Here is a 20,593-nt window from a genome sequence, read left to right as displayed (position 1 = left end):
TTTTGGAGGGTTTCCAGGAGGAAGCATACAAAAGAATACAGTAAAGTGAGTCCTTGCAGCAGGGCTACAGGTCCAAACATTGTGTTCCTTTCCGCTGAGGTAGTACTTCTCTCTGGGCTCCACATGGAGTCCTTACCTCACCTGTGTGCCACCCTGAAAGTGGTTTAAAGTCATTCACTGCATCTCTCCAATTGTACGTGTGGCATGCTCCTTTCTAACGTGCCTACGCCCTTATGTATGTGATAGGCAGGGATGCATGTAAAAAGCAGACAAGACACCGTCATGAATGTTTGCTGCTGTATAAGAAAATAGACACTTGGGATAGTGCATGGAAGTCTCACACGTGTAATGCAAATGAGCCAGCAAGCATCATAATGTGTTAAGTGCAGTGTGCCATATCCACATTCGCCCCCTGGTCAGTTTGAGCATGTAATGCTAAATCTATACATTTCAGCGCTACATTTATGCACTGCTCAATGCAAATAAATGGAGGGAGGAACACGTTTAAAGTAAAATCTACAAATTGGCATTAATGAGAAGGCGCTGGGCTCTTTTCGTGATAAGAATGTGAGAGGCCTTAAAACAGTGTACAAAAAGCTATGGTAAAAGGCTTAACTTTACTAATTTCTGCAGATCTCGCTTCATTGTGCTAGCTTCAGCACAATATTTTGCTTACTAGAGTAGCTAGGCTAAATGTGAACAGTGCACTGTACAACACGGTATGACAAAATAGCAGTGCATTTCAAATGTGTTGATGTGAAGGCTTTTTTGTGCTATAGGCAACCATAAAAATAAAATCACAATTGGTAATACAAAAATAGTATAGCATATGAAATTTTCTGTCCTCAGTACTTTCACTTGATTTCTTCTGCCTTGTAGTCGGAAGCAGATTTAGAAACATTAAATATTCCTTTTACTTTTCTCTTATTGAATAAACCTTCCATATGAATGCATTCCAAACATACAATGACATTCACAACTCCCCCAAAACAAAACAACGCGGCTCAACACAGACAGCAGCTCACAGAGCGAAAGCGCTATGGGTGGAGCAAGCAAAAGGTGGATAAACATTAAGAAATGCTTTATTTGGAGTTTCTCAAATTTCTGTTGAGAGCTTTCTGGCATACCTTTTCAGCTTTAATGGGGCCTTTAGTGTGAAGTAACCTATAAATAGGAAGCTCCTTTTTCCACAGTGTTAGACCTGTCAGCCCTTTGGCTGTTCCCTCCTCATTCTATTTTTTTCCCTTTACCCCCTCATTTTTTTTCCTGTCCACTAACTTCTTTTTGGTGTTGGTGTAAAGGCTCTAGGCGTCCCACTCTCACTATCTGAGGGAGAGGCGCAAGGTGCTTCCATGAAAAAATGAAGGAAGAGGGAGGGTAGTTCCACAAAATGGTGGTTCCAACTGTCGCCTCAGAACCTGGGCCATAGACTGCCATGAGAGGTTCCGGAACCTTCTGGGCCACTCTGGCCAGTCAGGCCCCAGGTTATAAATAGAGGTGAGGGGGGGGTCGGCCATTTTAGGACTTAGTTGAGCTGTGAGGAAGTCAGGAGTAAGGCACCTGAGTGGGGAGGTGGCTGTGCTAGATAGGGACTTGACAGGTCTTCAGGTCTGCGTGACTTCCCGCATCAGCTGACACCACCCTCAACCTTCTGACCGGTCCCTGAACACAGCCAATGACTCTGGGGGGTCATCGTCATCTTGGGGCCCTCAGCGTGGTCAGAAACCCTGAAGTAGGACCAAGGGGAAGAATCGCCGTCTGGGACTACCTTGCCCTCATCCTTGTTGTTGCCTGGGATTTTGAACCCAATTGGGCCTAGCAACTGTCCACCTTCCCTGGCTGTAGGGGAAGGGATCGTGCTCAATAATCCAAAGACTGGCGGGCCTACTCAACTGCTCTAATGTGAGCCTTGCACCCTTAATTTCCGCCCCCCCCCCCCCACGCCACTGATCTCTACCTGGTACACTCACCGCCGCAGCTCTGGGTTTGTAGGATTGCCTGAGATCCCCAGGGAGTGGCCTAAGATCGCCGGGAGGTCTGGGGAGGTGTCGGGACTCCTCGGTGTAGCCAGCAAGCATCGCGTCTGTCAGCTGAGGAGAAAGTTGCATCCAGGAAGCACGGGATGGGACCAGCCTTGAAGCCGACGTCCTGGAGTCACGTGAGCAGGGCCGACGCCGAAGCGCCGCCCCCCTGCTGCCAGCCGAGGGTGGAGGCCGCGCCCCCGCAAGCCGCGCTGCTACTGGCGGGTGCGCTTGATGGAGGAAGTGGAGCGGAATCGAGTTGGCGCCTGGCCTGGGAGTCCGCTAAAGAGTGGAGCGGCAGCGGGGAAGTTAGCGGAAGAGCGAGGACCACGCCAACTGAGGAAATCACCCCACGGGGAAGCCCTTATGGGAGGTGGTCGGTGGGTGTGCACTGTCCTCAACCCCCCTAAGGAAGTCTCCCTCTTGGCCAACAAGTGAGCACCGCTTCGTGAGGAGGATTCCAGGTGTACACAGTAAGCTGGGCATGATAACAGGGGGAAGGTTCTGGAGAGTACACGCTTTAGGCCAAAGGATGACCTGTTAAACCCAGTTACTGGTCCCTTGGAGAAATACCGGTTCAAGTTATTAATACCGGCACTTTGGCAAAAATCCCCACGTGTGACTGAAGTTAACGCATTGACGATTTCAAGCATAGCGCAGGAGGTAGCAGTTTGAAGTCTAGCAACAGAATAAGTTATATGCACTGCTTAACTGTAATGGATCCGTATTGGTGAGAAAGTAACCTGCAAGTAAATTGCCTTGATGTGCCTAATTGACTGCCAGCAGCATTGTTGATCTCCAACTTAGTACCTCAATATGTAAAGGGCTGATTATTAATGACGGTATAAGGTTTAGAAAGTATAGCAGTTAGGGAAACCATCTATCAGAAGGGCGCCGTATAGACTGAGATGAACATCTGAAGTCGTGTATTATGTAAATGTTCTTTGGAGCGCAGTCTGTGAGGATTTGAATTTGCACTCCAGAGTCAAGGCAGGGTGGAAGCCTCAGAGAGTGTTTAAGTATCTGCTGTGCTAAAGTAAAACACGAGGGGAATGTTACTGTCAAGTCAAATGTAATGAAATGTTTTGCCCTGAAATGTGCTGGATGAAAAGAAACTGATTAGTCATGTTGAAGAGGGAAAGATAAAGACTTCTTCTAAACTTCATCAAAATTCGGTGTAGCGTCATTTTTAAGTGGTGTTGCGTTAGGTTGTGAGTTGGGTGTGATGCAAGCACGATATGCCTTACTGGAATAAAAGCCTTCTGGCCTGAGCCAAGCTACCCCAAGGACGTTAGGTCCAACACACAGATACACTATATTTAGTTTTGCCAACCTTTGAGAGGTTAGAAAAGTGCATTTATCAGTGCTTGGGCCATCATCCTGGAGGCAGCCCTCAACTTCTCATACAATCTGTGTGCTGGCTTGGTTATCTTCAACAGAGCCAATTGGGATAGCACATCTGGAAAAATGAATTATAAAAATAAAGCCCACATTGGGAAAGTCGTCTCCTGACAATGAGAAGTGATGTGTGAGTTCCCTCAGGAACACCCTGCCGCCTCTCATTCCATCAGGAAGTAAAGGTGGCCACAGTGCGGGACCACATCACTTCTGAGGTGCTTATTCTTTTTCCCTGAACTTAACCTATCAGAATGATGGCTTCTGAAGGCTCAATGGTCTTTAAAGTATATTTCATGCTGAAGGATAGCGTTACATCAAACACACAAAAGGTGATGGAAAGAATGCTTGTAAACTTGTCTATCCACTGGCAGTCGCTCAGGGTAGCATCCCAATCCATTGTTCTTATGTTCACTGTGACTCCTCAGTTTGAACCCAGCTATATGGAAATCAGCCTCGACTCTGCACCTCGTGGGAGCAGTCCAGCCTGAACTACCAGGCCAGGTCCTCGCCAAACTGGAATGCAAGGAACAGAGTACCGGTTTCGTCCTGATAAGGGCTCATAATCAAGTATACCTTGATCTGAAAGAGACAAATTAGTGATAGATTCCTTACCTTACAATATCCCCAGGCGTCAGACTGGATCCGGAAAGTTTTGTTAGCAGTACCCCTGTGCGTCAGTAGGTGGCGTCGTGCGGCTTCGCGTCCGTCGCTGGCGTCGTAAGTGCCGGGATGACATCACAGAGACTACTTAGGCGCCACCCATGCGCACTGACGTCAGTTCTTTCTTTTTCCGCGCCAGAAAGCGCAGATCCGTTTAGAGCACGTACCTTAGTCTCTTTTTGACTACCCTTTTTGAGACTTTTGTCTCCTGTACAATTTGGGTTTCCTTGGTGCATGTAGGGATGCCTGGATTTAAGTCTTGTGGGGCCTGCCGTCGCAATATGTCGGTAGCGGATCCCCACAGTGTCTGCCTCTACTGCCTAGAGACCGACCACGACTCCTGGGACTGTCGGGCCATGGCCCCGAAGGCCTTGAGGGAGCGGCACCGGAAGCTGCTGGGGGTCCAGCACTCGTCCCAGTGCAGTTCACGGTCCAGGGGCCGTTCCAGGGAGCGCTCGCGGGGACGCAGTCGTCGCTCCTCGGGCTCCAAGTCTTCACCCTCTGATTCGGGTGAGAGACGTCACAAAAAGAAGTCGAAGAAGCGTGTTCGCTCTCCGACGTCCCCCCGTCGGTCCCCTGATGGGGACGGGGGCCTTGCCCCCGCGGCTCCTTCGGAGCGCGAGAGTCCCGCGGCCTACCCACCCTACCCGGGTCCATCACAAACCCCACTCACAGGTGCAAGAATTTCTTGCTAACATGGACCGCCCCACGGTCCCGTGTCAGGATCCTGTTGGGCCGCCGGCGGATCCTGCTTCAGCGCCACAGGATCCTGAGCCGTTGGCTCTGGCCACAGGCCACAAGGTCCATCGCTGCCGGCTCCGGCCCCAGCGCCACACTCGGCTCCGCCTCCGGCGCTTCAGTGGGTGCCATTTGTCCCGCCCTTGACCAGATTCCAGGACCATTTTGTTCCTACCTGGGATCCGCATTGGGACGGCGCTGTTCTCGGCTCCGTTCCCGGCGCAGTTTATTCCTTCTCCGGCTCCTGCTCTGCCGCCACGGTCTGTACCACATGCGGCGGAGGTGAAGGATGACTGGGAGGGGTCCGAGGACCCTCTTGCCAGTCAGTGTGACTCTGAGCAGGACTGGGCGGATGACTTGGAGGATGCCGGCGACCTCGGCGTCTCCTTTGACCAGAGGTTTGCCTCTCCCCGCCTACAATGGAGGAGGGCGCCTCATACACGATGGTGCTCTGTCGGGCAGCTGAGATCCTCAACCATTTATCTCCCTACGGTGGCCCTCAAAACTAATCCCCCCCCCCCACTGAAGTGCTCCAGACGGCGTCCACTTCGTCGAAGCCCGTGCTGCCATTTAACGACGCCCTTACTGACTTCTTGCTGGGCACTTGGTCACGGCCAGCCACAGAGGCCCCTGTGGATAAGAATGTCGCCAGGTGTCACCGCCCGGCACCTGGTGACCCCGCTTTTCTGACCACTCATCCTACACCTGAGAGCCTGGTCATCCAAGCCTCGCGGTCACAGAGTGCCTTTCCCACAGCTCCGCTGGATAAAGACGCTGGAGCAGTTTGGTAAGCGGTTGTTCTCTTTGGCCAGCTTGGGGCTGTGGTCGGTGAACACCGCATGCCTATTGGGCCGCTATTTCCACGTGGTGTGGGATACAGTTGTACAGGTGTTGCCTCAGTGTCCTGAAGAGACCCAAGCTGTGCTGTTGCCGAGGGTAAGGATGTGGCTAAGTTCGCCATTCGGTGTGGTTTGGACACTGGGTAGAGCGATTTCTATGACTGTAGCGCTTCGTCGCCACGCCTGGCTGAGATCTACCGAGTTCTCGCCAGATGTCCAAAGCTCGCTCATGGACATGCCCATTGATGGCACTCGCCTGTTTGGCGATTATCCGACAGTGCACTGGAGTGTTTTAAGGACTCGGGGCCACGGCCAAGTCCTTGGGTCTTTCCACGAAAAGCCAAGCCACTCCTGGTTTTTGTTCCTTTCGTGGCCATGGCAGAGGCGCCCAGGCACGTTCCTTCAGCAAGCCTGTGCAGAACCAGCCTCCGCGTGACCACGGCTTCCGCAGGGGCGGGTCTGGGAATCAGCGTGGGGGTCAGTCCACCTCTGCCCCCGCTGCTTCTACCTTCAAACCTTCCTAATCCGAGCATTGCGGAGCACCCCAACCCATGGGTGGCAGGATCCGCCATCACCTCCCCCACTGGCACGCTATCACATCGGACAAGTGGGTGTTGCAGATCATCCGCAAGGGTTACTCCCTTCCCTTTCAGTCCTACTCCCCCCCCCCCCACCCCCCCCTCCTCCCCAGCCAGCCATGCCACCTCGGTACCAGTCTGACGCCTGGGGATATTCTAAGGTGAGCAATCTATCACTAACTAATGTCTCTTACAGATATATCGTTACACAAGTAGTAACTTGTGCGTTCCTGTGGCACAGGGAGCATGGGAATCTCATCTGGTCATACATACCCTTGCCATTTAGGGTGGTGTGTGGGAGGAATGCCTGCAACCTGTCTAACCACTGGCTCGCTCGGGGTAGCATTCCAACCCATCGTTCTTAAGGGTGATGGGTATACCCAGACTGGGTCCCGTGCTCACTGTGCCACTGGAATCAAGCTATACTTGGGTGATGAGCCCATAAGGACAAAACCAGTTCTTAGTTTGTGTTCTAGTTCAGGGAGAACCTGGCCTGGCAGTTCGGGCTGGACTGTTCTCATTGGAGCAGGGTCTAGGCTGATTTGCATATGGCTGGGTCCAAACTGAGGTGGCATGATGGGTGAAAAATGATGGATTGGGATGCGACCCAAGCGATCACTAGTGGCTGAGATTAATTCAAGCATTCCAGTTTTAATGCTATTTCAACCAGAGGGGATTTAGCAGTAGTTGTTTTGAGGAGTTGTGTACAGTGTTTACATTTGGAAGGAGGCGGCTGGTCTCTACACTGTCCTTTTAATGGATTTACAAGTTTAAGTATAGTACTCAATATGAAGAGGATAGCTGGTCCCGCGCCTTGATGTTGGGTGTGTACAAACAATAGCTTCCAAATTCGATGTGTCACATGCGGGTCACAGGTTTGCATCTGACAGGTGTAACTCATCCCATCATCTCGCTTGGTTTGATTGAGTGCCACTTAAATGGGTGATAGTAACACTTGTTAGTTACCATGCTGCAAATGGCAAAAACTGCAGTAGCAAATTCTGTCTAAAAATTGAGTTATGAACTTGTGTTAGAGGTGAGTAACTTAGGTTTTTGCTCTGCTTCCTTCCTATGACGAGCATTATTCTGTGCTGCCACCGGCTGCAGCAATTGAAGTATGTGTCTATGACCAATATTTGCTCACACTTGAAGTTCTGCCCTAGAACATCATGGTGTATTGTACCCCGTTGAGATATTGTGAAAAAATAATTGTTTTAGGATGAAGAGGGGAGGCAAAGTTTTAAAAAGCAAGCAGGGCTCAAAAATAAAGTACTGTTGTTCAGTTCGGGGTTGTTGAAAAACTGTGTTTCGTTTCAAATTCAGCTAGAAACAGAAATCCAGCGGGTTTCGGAGGCGTATGAAAATCTGGCAAAGTCCTCGTCAAAGCGCGAGACACTGGAGAAGGCCATGAGAAATAAACTGGAAGGGGAGATACGCCGACTGCACGACTTCAACCGGGATCTTAGAGGTAAAAGGGAAACTCCTCTGGAAGGGAGGAGGTGTGCTGGAATTATGACTGTCTTGTCAGAAAGCCCTTGAGTGTGGTGTGACACCATGCAGAAGGTATGCTGTACCAATGTTAGGAAATTGCTGGGAGTGTATGAGGCGAGGTTTAATTTGCCATGAAAGCGTCTTGTCCAAGTCTGCTGAATCATACAGAAAGTAAAATGAGAACATGTGCAAGGGCATTGTGCAGCCGCGACTTGGATCTTGAGAGATGTCCAGTTTATTTAAGGTCAGAGGTTGCTGCTCTTTTAACCTGTAGGGTTCATCAACATTTGTCCATGTGGCAGACTGTCTCTACAAAGAAATGGTCATTCGTGTGGTTTATCTCATTCTACCTAATACCAAAAGGTATTTTATTGACTTCATCACTGTAAAAGGTCAGTCCAGGTTCAACGAAGTGGTACTTCAGGTCATTATAGGTTGTGCCGTGTAATTGTTAACTTATTTAATGTAGGATCAGGATGCCAGTCTTTTAATCTAGGCTTCAGACAATGTCAAATTATCTGATCCTGGGCAAATCATTTTAATTTTTTGAATATTTTGTTACCTCCATGGTTGAAAATAATAACACTTAAAAGGATACTTTCCCTATTATTTAGCAGTGTATACAAACTGACCTTTATATCTAAAACATTGTTTTTCAAGAACTGTATATGGGCAAACCGTAGCCAAATACTTACCTAAAATATCCTTAATTATGGCTGTGGGGCGATAGCCAGAGAAGACATTGTTGGTGACGGAGAAGGGGGGACAGAGAGAGCCTGGATGCAGCTGATGATATTTTTGTTGCTGTTCGGGAGACAGTGGGCTACAGTCAGTCACTGCCACGAGGACACAAGTTTAATGGGACAAGAAGAGTCTGTTTATTTTGGTTCACTTTGGATTTTATGCTTCTTTTCTCTCAGCTTTGATATGGAAACAATATAAGCCAATTTATTCCAGTTCCAATTAGTCAGAAAATGATGGTCCCCGGGTGATAGAATCACATAGATTGTGATCAGCGTCACTACTGGGGCTCATATCTCATGATCCACTGGTTGTGGTAAAACAAAATTAAAAAAAGGCATTTCCCTAAGGTAGTGGATATCAAACGGGCTAGCCATTGGTTAAGATGACCCTAAACAAAAGAGCCTCTGTTATTTGAGCTGCTTATTGTTATTGAGAAATGCCAGTGATGTTAGAGAGAGCCTTACTGTTATTTGGCTGTGGTTAGAAAGCTGCTTGAAAGTAGAAAGGCTGGCATTCCAGAATCTAGGACACTCCTTATTGCTGAAATGGGTTGAAGTCTCCTTTACATTTAGAAGCACATTTTAATACAGACCTGGGTGGGTCATAGTTTGTGTTGGACCCTCACATGTGTGACAACAAGCTTTGGAATTTCATCAGGAGACAATAACATGGATAGCTGTGTTGGTAGCATACTTCCTCGTCACACCTCAGAATCACATGATAGAGTAGTGGGTACATTTGCACTCTCGTTTCGGCTTCAGGTCATCGTGAATGGCAAGGCCCTTGTCGAGAAAGAACTTCCCCTTTTTAACTGTTCCACATTCGAGCTGAATCCTGAGTAGAAGCCACAGTAACGTCATAATCCCATTGTGGGAATACTTTAAACCAGGTACTGTTTAGTAAATGAAGAGGATGTTCAGACTTAATTGTTGGGCAGGACCTATTGCTACTAAGTCTACAGTTAAGTACTTCAGTCCCCGCAATGGATATGAAAAGTGCTGTATAAATAATCCTACAATACAGTATAACAATTGGATAAGGTCCCTAGAAATTCCTTTAGATTTCTAATGTCTCTTGCTCTGGCAAGTAACATCTGTAAAATTGGGACCTTATTCACCCAATTATTCTGCAACACTGTCTCCCTTTACTTCCTCTTCATCCCTTTGTGGTACACGTTGCACCTGGCTCCTTCTGACTTGGAATTATGCTCGTGCATTGGATGTGCAATGATTCTACCGGGACAGGGTAGACTTGTGATAACTTGGTCTTGGCTAAGTTAGTATCCCTCTTTTTACCTTCAGTGTTGTGTTACTACAAACTCTTAAGGCCTTGGCAGGCTTATTGTTGTTATTCAGAAGTAACTGAAGGAGCAATTCTCTTGTATGGCTTTCTGCATGTTTTTCTTTTTGTTAGTGTTCGTGTGGATAAAAGTCACTTGACTGAGATCTCAAATTCATTATAGCTTTCGTGACAGACTTCGTTCATTATTAATGGGTATCTCACACTCCTATTTGTGCAGAGCGACTGGAGACGGCCAACAAGCAGTTGGCAGCCAAAGAATTTGAGGGCTCTGAGGACAACAGGAAGACCATCAACCAGCTAATGGCCCAGAGTGAGTATTCATATATGGTAGCGCTTGCGGTGGATCACGGTGCTCACCTGTGTAGAAATTACGAATGTGAAACCTAAATAGCAGTTAGGGTTGGTGAATTTTGGAAGCATGCTTAGCGACCTTTTTAGCTTACGTTTTTTAAATGGAATTTTCTCAAGACCTCAGTTTTGTAATACCTCTGAAAATTAGGGACCCTGATTTTTTTTTTTTTTTTTTTTTTTTTTTAAAGACATCCCAGAACACGTCTTTGGAGTTTATCTAATCATTCATTAGCACATTTGACTTGTGGAAAATGTTAACACTCGGCAATAAGCACTATATAAACATTATTATTTAGCGGGCAAGGCTTTGTGACATAATCCCTAAAGCAGGGACAAGTTTAGTTTGCAATCCGTGAACTTGTGATCTTGACAAAAACATAACACCTTGACCTTCCTTCATGCTTCGGTACTCGGAAAACAATTGTCCTAAATTTTAGAATTGCTTCATAATATCACAGCGAGGACGGAGGATTGCTTTGTTAATGCGATGGGTTTTATCGAATAGTAGAACACAGTGGTATCGGAGCTTTAGGATAGAGGCACATTAGTTCAAGACGTACCTAGGGCCATATTCCATGACAACAGTGAAATCCTTGCATGTGGGTCCCTCCAATTAGCTGTTGCACCTTGAGGTAAGTAGAGAGCCTGGAGCTGTTATTTGAAGGCCAGTTTGTTTAAGAGAAACCACTTCAGAGTGCAGTGCAGCGCTTAAGAGCCAACCTTGTCGCACCTTCCATTACATTTATCCAGGGTTGGTCATAGTCACGTATGTATCGTTTTGCTGTATGGCTGTGATATCCCTTCTAAAGCCATTTAGTACCTTAACACCCAATCACAGGGGCTGTCCCTTTGTGCCTACAGCAGTTACCATGTGGTCAGCATCCATCTTGGACAAGAGCTGCGTACTGTAGGATCTTACGGCTGTTACCTAAACGTCACTGGACATGTTTCCACACCATGCCTTTAATGTTACTATGTAAATAGAAAGCTGCATCCCAAGAGTTGCCACCAGCTCTGCTGTTTTGTGATTTTGGCTGCACTGGTATGGTTATGCCCCTGCCATCTGACTTTTTGGCATTTCTCCTCTTTTGAAAATCTTATGACAAATGGCGAAAGTACTGAAAATTCTTGCATAGCCTTTCATATTTTTAGACGAGAGGGCCAGGTCACATTCTTGTATGCAACCTTATTACATTTCTTTTATACCTATCGGTCAAGACTGAAGCCAGAGCTCCAACTTGTATTTAGTCTCAAAACATCCGAAATACTAGTTTGAAAGTTATCGAAGTAGAATTCTTCATCACTGTTAAGGGGAATGTCCTAGGAACTGGGTTCCAAATCTAGCTCTTCGTAGGGTGGTAGCAGGAAACATGTAGGTGCTTTGTCTCTACAGCCCTCTCGATACACAAATGGAGAATCATTTGCATCCCTTCGTGACAAGGAAGTAAGTTGCATTGGCTCTCTGGGGAAAGCGGTAATTGAGGTTTGCCATTTTTTTCAGGAATGGTAGTGTACATGCAAAGTAGAACCTGCAGATGTATTAAAAACGTGTTTAGCTGTTCATTCCACTTTTTTGCAGGCTGTAAGTGCTATATCGAATTTAAAGACCTTGCCAAGAACCTTTAAGTCACAGCAGATGTCAGCGATGAGCCTGTAATTCACTGAGCCATCATGCTGGCATGCAGGAAGACCCTCCCGCCACCACCACAATCCTGTTGCCACTTCCTTTACAATAATGGTACGGGATGTCACTCTTTGTCCACCTTCTCCCATCACCTTGTATTTCCCCTCTTCAGTGACACCAGGACCTCTCTTTCAAAATATGAGAAGTGGAGAAAATAATAGTTTGGCAACATAGTTAGGCTGATGGATCCCGGTTTTTACTCCAGTATTCTTGCTGTGCATATGCTTATCTTGAAGTCACACTTTACCCCACAAGTGTTTACCAAGGTGAGGTAATTGTCCCTGTGTCCCCAACTTTCATCATGAAGCTCACTAGGCTGCATAAAGTGACTGATCTTCTTTTTAACATGAACTTTTAGAGTTTAGACCCAGCACATTTTTGTCGATTAACATGCTTGGATTAAGGAGGTTTATAAAGATGTTTCCTGAACTCTGAGACAAAAGAGGGCCTTTTCCCTGATATGTCATGAAATGAAGAGCCAGTGAACAGAGATTCTGGATCACCACTTATATCAAACAGCAAACTTCCCTTAATCATTTTCCCACTGAGTACAATGAATGATAAATGCCCTATCATAAATCGCTAAATATCTTCAGGCAGCTTTTCACAATGCTTACACTGCATCCATCATCCAATAATATCGCCTCCAACCCCAATACCAGTGAACCAGTAATGAAGTCCACCTACTGCACTGGACTAGACTTTTGTTTTTTCTACAAAATGTTATATTTCCAATAATTGATTACAAAATTCAGAAAAATCAGCATTGCATATAGGTCTCATATATACATACTAAATACATTTGTATCAGAAAACGTTACATGTATTTACGTGCTTGAACAATACAGTCTCATCAGTTCTACATGCACATAATTCATCTTTATGAAAAAATTTCTTAGTGCCCCAATTTATGGAACACATTTTCATTGGAGTCTTGTACGTGTCAATTCATTCTCACTGGCCGTGATTTATTTACAGACCATCACAGATACAGAGACGAATACTGCCTCCTCTTTATCTATTAGTGAACATGAGATTTCAAATCTGTTTTGCACGAAGGCCATTTCATCACCCTACATGATTCTTACGGGGTGTCTTCAGAGCAACATATTCATTGCAGTATCACTCAGATGTACAAAGGCATCTTCCTCATCCTTACATGCCTAGGTAAGACCCTGTACACGCAGTCAGATGACATATTGCTCTTGTGAGTGTTGTTGCATGAATGGGTTGTGGCCATATACTCCAGTTGCTGGATTCATGCTATTAAGATCCTAATTGAATCAATTTACAACCTGAAGTACACATCCTCTTGTTTATATATGTCGCCTCTGATTTGCCCAAGAGCTTCAGAGATGTTCCTCAAAGTGGTGCTGGTGAGAAATAGATTGCATGCTTGCTCTCAGTCAGTGAACCTATCTACATAGTTTCTGAGGTCATGGCCTTTGATCCTCTGGATTTGCCAGGGGGTAATCTGCAAATCATTCAGGTGTCGATATAAAACCATGCGACTCAAGGTTTTTCACTTAATTCTGGAAAGGAAGATCCGTTCAGTGGCAGGCGCTTGGGACCATGTTCTTTCATACAAATGGAATCTATGATTTTTATGTTTTTTAGTCCTCGTCCTTAAATGGTCTAAATGTGGTAACACTGAAGTCTGCTGTACTTTTTGTTGTTACATGGGCTTTATGGGTGATCAAACACCAATTATTTTCTGTTGAGAACCATAGACTGTGTTAAGGGGCCGGTTGGTTTTAGAACTCCGTTTTTATGTTTTTTCCATATATTGTGAGATACTCCCCCTAGATTATCAAATTTTAGTTACAACACTTTTTTTTACCAGATCCCATTTGGAACCTGAAAGAATCTTTTGTGTTCTAGATGGACAGAGGCCTTCTGGATACTTTCCTTGGTGGTATTAAATTCTTCTGCTCCACAGACTTCTTATTTGATAGGCTTGGTGGTCTTGCATTAAAAAGCTACGCTTGGAACACACGTTGTCTGCGGATATTTTTCTGGAATATTAAATATTCTCTATTTGTGTGGTATTTGTGTAGCGCAAACCTAGTCAAAAGAAAGTGGACAGGGTCAGTGGCAAAGATACAGTCTGAGAGTGACTGGATTGGTAGCTGGTTTCTGACCGAGGAAATGGACTGTCCCTTTGATTTAATGTACTGTTCCTCTAAGGGGTGTGCCTTCAGCCTTTGTTTAACTGGAAGAGGGTCCACGGGATCCCTGACAGCATATATACTCAAACTCTTAAGACCCAGACTGCTCCAGCTATGTGGGCTGTGGAACATCTTTTAAAGACTAGTGGTTGTTATCTCTGCAGCCAATGCTTAGTTTGTGGTGCACCATCGAGGAACATTACTGGCGTGAACCATACAGCATTCACAAAACTGCCAACCCCAGGAGAATTGTCCCTGGAGTATAAAGGAAGGGGCAAGTGGATAGAAGTGTAAGTACAAGTTACTCCTCGTAATAACTCTAATGGTCTTAGTCCATCAGCCCCTCTTCCTTCCGGGACTGACTCCCTCACATCCTCATCCCTGTGCTTACCGTCCTGGGGATCTATGTGTGCAATACCTGGCCTGCCCTGGAAGCCTTTTTGCTGGCAGCCATGACAACTATACTGTTACTTAGTAGAGTGCTTCCTTCAAACACCATACTAATGAGGTGTGAGGCTGTTTCACCTGTAATTAGTTAGGACGCACAAAAGCTTTCACTTTTTAACAGAGCTTTTCAGGCAAGTACTATCACTTTCTTGTAATTGCTCATTCCATCTGGACTATGAGTATTCTCAAGCGATTATGAAAAGTAAAACTCTGCTAATGAGCCATTAAAGGCGAATGAAATACCGGATGGTGACTAGTGTGTGGAAGGATGTTGTAGGTGACATGTCATCTGTCCGAGCAGAGTGCAGAGAAAGTGATGCTGTCCAGAATGGCCGAGCGCTCTGGCAGGTACTTGGACCTAGGATCCTGTTCCCATGCACATGCATCATCAGGATGGTGTAAATATCTGTTCACCTGCAAGGTGTTTCAGTTTGTTCTTGTTTGTTCTTGTTTACGAGACGTCCACTCCCTGCCCTCATTCCTTTGTCGTCTTGGAATATAAGAGAGTGGAATGTGGTCTTTCTGGAGGAGCTGCTGGGTGTCAGTCGCTTCGGGCACTCCTGTGTTATGAATTCCTTTGTTGTACAAGTATTCCCATTCGTCTGGATTGCAGTTGCGCGAGGGCGGTGGTGACTGTACGAGCATATTATTTGTGTTAATTATACATATTTGCTCTGGTTGTTTGCTTTTAAGTTGGCATTCATCATTGTGTGCTGCTGTTCCCACCCTGTTTACTTAAATCAGAAATATTAAATGTATTACTTGGATATAGTTTGAAGATTAAGAGCCCTCTTCCAATTCGTTTTCTTCTGTCTAAAATATTCCACGTTATCTTAACTTGTTTGTTGTTGGACTTTTAATTCAATTAATAGGTTTTCAGTAAATAAACACTGAAAAAAAGCCTTTAGGATTGGCTTTCCTGTGGTAAAGCATGCTAATATAGACCTGTGCAAAAGATTTAATGTTAGTGGTGGTGGTATTGGTTTTGGTGGTTGTGGGAATGGTAATGGTAGCTTTATTACTGTTGGTGGTGGATCTAAAGTTAGCGCTGTTAATGGCTCACACTTCAGTCACGGCAAAAGTATTTTTTTAAACCACTGTAATAGAGAACAATACAAAAAGTATTGTTTTCTGTATGCAAAGCTTGTATGCAGATAAATAACTGAATGTGTGATAATTGTATGTATTTTTCACATGTAAAATAGTCCCTCTTTCATTTTAATGCAAGCACTCCATAGGATGTAGAATGTTGCACCAAGCAGCCAATGGAAGGAGGCAATAAAGTAATATTTATTCTCTGGATGGAGCCTCTCTCTCTATTTTGAAGAATTTGTAATACATGTTGTAGAAAGCTGCACTGACAAGCCAGACTTAAAATGGATATAGTCTCTCATGGTTTGTTCTTATTTAAATTAGTTTTAAGAAGTGGAGAAATACAATGTGCACTGGAAACAATTGATCAATCATGTCTGTTGTGCCTACATTTTCCTTCAACAATAAATGTTTTACCCCAGTTCACAACTCTGTATTTAGCATGCTATACTGATAAACCATATTTAATTTAAATGTCCAGTATGATTTTTTTTCCCTGCATCAGATACTGAATGTCCATGTGCACGCTGTAATCTATCGTAAATCCCCGACCCCTCATCCAATGCCTTTTAGGGTGTATTGACAGTGTCTTTTGCTCAAATCTTGCAGTTCTAGAGCAGCATTTGTGGCCAGATCCGATTTAAGTAATTTCATTTTGACCAAAGATATATTATTTCTGTTGCTCTTTATCCAGGTCAACACACGATAACGCATTTTAACTAGGTTTTGAAATGCTAGAATACAAAACTGTGTACAATTGTGGCTAAATATTCCCATTAAATGTAGGCCACCCTATAGCAGTATTTCTGTATTCTAATGTAGTCATTTTTCAGGAGCTTTGCATTAACATACTATGTATGTTTGGGGGGAGGAAAGTCCTTTCTTTGTGTCCCTTTTTAGGTCTTGGCTGGAGAAAGCAGCACATGCGCTGCTCTCGCTATGCGAGTGCTTTTTGCAATCAATTCTCCCAAAGGCATGCATGCACGCGTCGGCATGGACAAAGATGGCTGCTCTTGCCATTTGTCCAAAGCAAACAGCATTCGCGTGTCCGTACGGACTGGGAACAGTCCAACGCCATCTTGTGACAATAGCTTGCTATTGTCATGGCAACCAAGCTTCTTATCAGAAGCTTCGTCACGTTAGTTTCCTGTTCCCACCCCCGTGACATTTTTTCGTGACTTTTTTTTATTACTTTCACGAGCACGGCTCCCGCTAGCGACATCGCGCTCACTTTATTTTTATTTTCGCGGCGTCCACTTCAGGGACACCGCGCTCCTGTATTTTTATTTTTTATTTTTAAACTGAGCCCAGGGAGCCTGCAATGGAGCAAACTTCAGGGCTGTGAGCTCGAAATGAACACGTCGCCCTCAAGGTAAGCCAGCCTTTTACTTACTTAATGCCGAGCCCCTGGCGTACACACACTTTGCACATTTTCACTTGGTTATACCCCTCCCCTCGACATTGTCTTTAGCAGGGTTAACTTTAATTTATTCACGGTGCGGGTCACATTTCGCAGGACTGCAGACGCCCGGTCTGGGAGCAGACGTGGTGGAGTGGGCGTAATGTCCAACTCTCTATTGGTAATAGTGCAAACATAGCGCTTTTCTTTCTATGTGCACTAATTGTATTTGCATATTCCTATTTTTGTGACATTTTTGATGTTGTAGGCCCCGTTCACAAAGACGTGCAAGAGTATAGCTGGATTAGTCTCCTGCTAAAGTTTCTAAATGGTGTCCGTAAAAAAATTAATATGCATCGTCTAAGGTTTCCCGTTTGTTGTCAGATGTTAAAAATCTTTGAATATTGGTAACTTACACACTGGTAATTTGGTTTGTTGGTTTTTGTTTTGCCTTAAATTACTGTGCAGTGTGTAGTCATATGTCTACCATTGTCGAAAGAAATCTAGCTAGTGCGGTGTGTCCGTGGGTTAATGAGCCTGTTGCAGAAGCGTGTGAGCACCCTGCAAGCTACCGGCTCAAACAGCTACGTTTTGAGCACGTCTATGCTTGCAAAGTACACAATTTCGTGGTGCGTGCCAACGACCTTTAAGCTTTCAGTGTATGCGCGAACTGGTGCAGCTGACAACAGAGAATATACAATTCAGAGGAGGGGGTCGGGCTCAGCGCATCGCACAGTGCTAGGTATGCTGCAGCATTCAGTGCACACAGCACAGTGAGCCAGTCTGAGCACCCCTCAGGGCCCCTTAAGCCCGAGTGCACCAGCGCAGCGGGGTAGGAAGAAGTCCTCCAACAGCGTCTCTCCGCCCCCGAAGCATCTAAGCACTAGACGAGTGCGAGAGACCAATCCATGCTGTGAACACTTTCGTGCCTTTTGGAGTAGTGTGTAGCAGTGCGCTCGGTGTGCAAGACACCGAACGCAATCACATGGGCGTGCTACGCATGCAGTAGTGTGGGCAGTCTGTAGAAAGAGCTCTGGCATTGTGGTGCGCGGGCAGCAGTGTGATTGGCAGTGCTCTCACTGAATCACACCATACAGTGGAGCAGTCAGTATGCAGCAGTGTGGTGGGTGGACAGCAGTGTAAAAAGTAGTGCTCTCGCAGTACATCACCATCCAGTGGTGCGGCCAGGGTGCAACAGTGTGGTGGGGCGGGGTGGGGGCAGCAGTGTGTGATCAACAGTGCCCTCACTTAAGCCTTTAGTATATACCATCTTATAAGACTGTCAATTCAATTTCGAATTAACAGACCCTCCCAGATGAGCAATTTATGAGCACTTGATCAAGCTCCTTGGTTCCTCACACAGAATACTAGATTTTAGGGTGCTAATGCTGAGTTCCAGTTCCCCTTCAAACAATCTACTAGTTTCTGAGTGCGAGAAATTAACATAACGTCATCAAGAGAGTGTGCCTCGATCTGTCCCAGTTCCCTGAGCATTATATACAACGGAACGCAGTTCTAAGTTTGGAATGTTAAACCCATATATATCAGGGCTTATAGGTTAACTTGCAGATTGATTGTTTGAGTTCCGAGCAACTGTTGCAGCCTCATTTAAAGTGTTGTGCTAACTTTATAATCTGGCCCAAACTGTTTCTCTGCTTATGCATAGAAGATGAGGGAGACACGCTATACAAATACCAGCATCATTACATAATCTGAAAATATCTTAAATTCTTACATCTACTCTTAGTTTGTTTGTCTACAAGTACATGTGGATATGAAAGTGGGCACCATTAAATATTACGCAAGCTAGCTTGAACTATATTCTAACACACAACGAAAACCAGGGATGTTTCTTCAGTATCGGAACTATGTTATCTTGAAACAGGCGTGCAACACCCATTGGGCTCACTGGGCTTCAGCCTCCGTCGTGTGCGTCAGCCTGGGTTGACACAGCTTTGCGGGCTGGCGACCGTCTAATTGCAGCCGCACCCGAGTACTTTGCAGGTCTTTTAAAGACCATTTACTTGTTAATGAGGCTTTTGTTGTGTTTTCACCACTTCTTAGAGCCACTCCCCCCCCCTTCCCCCACACCCCTGAAATCTTTTTCAGACCCCCCCCCGCTCGAAATTTAGCTCTAGTCGCTGTCTTGAAAGCTTTCTAATCAAACAATAGGGTGAGAGGAACCATGAATACGCACATCAACCAAATCCCAGGAAGAAAGACAAAGACCCCCCTATTTTTATAGCGATCCAGCGGGTTCTTATGCAGACTCTAGAGCTACTATGCAAAAAAGCAAAGGCTATATAGGGAATAAATATGGCAATATCAGTACTCTATAGTAAAGTGAAACAAGCATTAAAAATGCAATAGGTCTCGCCTTTGATTAAGTTAAAGCCATTTGCTTTGCTATACAATACCATTAGCAAAGCAAATGGCTTTAACTTAGTCAAAGGCGAGACCTATTGCATTTTCAATGCTTATTTTTGTTTGCTTTCCTTGGGCATAGATCAGTAGGTGGGTATGACTCTATCGTGTCCAAGTGGATGGTTCCCATATTCAGATTCTTTCTGCTGTTGAGTTCAGAAACAAGAGTAAGACTTTCTACTACTAAGAAGGCGCTGAAGCGCTTTGTGGACTTGTTGTTTGCTACTCCGTGTGATTTTTACAACCTCAGAAGCTTTGTCCTGTATATGGAGTTCATTGTCATGATGTTTATTACACAGGTCACAAAATGTCCAGGAGTGGTCATGCAGCTGGTATGGTTATTTTGCAGCGTGAATCTTTCTGGATTCACTATGCTGTGCATTATTCCGCGATCTTGTGGTTGGGTCCGGATTCGTAGTCTTTTCTTTTTTTTTTTTTTTTTTTTTCGTAGCCCAGGTGGGCGTCGACGTACACCATTTGGTGCACCTCCCGTGACGTCGTCGTGCTTCCTGCGGAAGTCCCACCTTTGGGGCGCCATCTTCAGATTCTTTTTTCCGCCGTTGGGTCTGGATCGTCATCGGGAAGCTCCAGAATTACACTCGAAGGAAGAAGGAAGAAAAGCGAGTTTCATCGATAGAAACACTAGAAGATATCAGGAAAGGAAAAGATTTCATCAGGAGCGCGAAGAAAGGAGGACCAGCGCCCTTTTCTTCGACGGCCTTGGAGAATGCACGCTCAGAGACCCTGAGCGCAATGGACAAGACGCCATTCAAGTTCTGCCCAAACTGCCACCACAAGTTCGCGCAGAGAGACCAGCATCCGGTCTGCAACCTCTGCCTACCGGTCGATCACCAGAGTATCGACTGCAACGCCTGCTCAGCCTTCGCGCCGAAGACACTCAGGGTGAGAGAGCGGCAGAGAAGGGCCAACGCCAGCATGGATGGCAAGGGGAAGCCCCCGACGCTCTACGCTCTGGGCCTCTCCTCGGACGACGAGGACAACGTCGCCGAGACAGCCGAAAACTTCACGGTCGTAGAGACCGACAAGAAAAAAGAAGACGAGGTAAGAGAATCGTCGAGCGCAAAACAGAAAGTACCTCGACAACACGAGGGTGACTCGAGAAAATCTGAGTCAAAGTCCACGAAGGGAGCCCCGGCGCCGAAAACTTCGACGTCCAAAGGGGGAACCACGGACAAGAGGCCGAGCGGATCCTTAGATAAGGACTCCCTGGTGCCGAAAGATGCCGAAAGGCAAGGG

At 45.8% G+C, this 20,593-nt stretch overlaps 1 protein-coding gene across 2 annotated transcripts in view; it reads left to right on the top strand.

Moving 5' to 3' along the window:
* AMOT (angiomotin) overlaps positions 1-20,593 on the top strand; it is a 260,974-nt gene that overhangs the window by 135,160 nt on the left and 105,221 nt on the right. For both annotated transcript variants that reach the window (XM_085608217.1, XM_085608219.1), the window contains exons 5-6: positions 7,558-7,702; positions 9,989-10,081. In XM_085608217.1, the coding sequence (XP_085464343.1) occupies positions 7,558-7,702; positions 9,989-10,081 (238 nt within the window). The remainder of the gene's footprint in view (positions 1-7,557; positions 7,703-9,988; positions 10,082-20,593) is intronic.

The sequence above is a fragment of the Triturus cristatus genome, chromosome 5_2 (assembly GCF_964204655.1).
Source record: "Triturus cristatus chromosome 5_2, aTriCri1.1, whole genome shotgun sequence".
NCBI lineage: Eukaryota > Metazoa > Chordata > Amphibia > Caudata > Salamandridae > Triturus > Triturus cristatus.
This window is presented reverse-complemented; position numbering and strand designations above follow the sequence as displayed.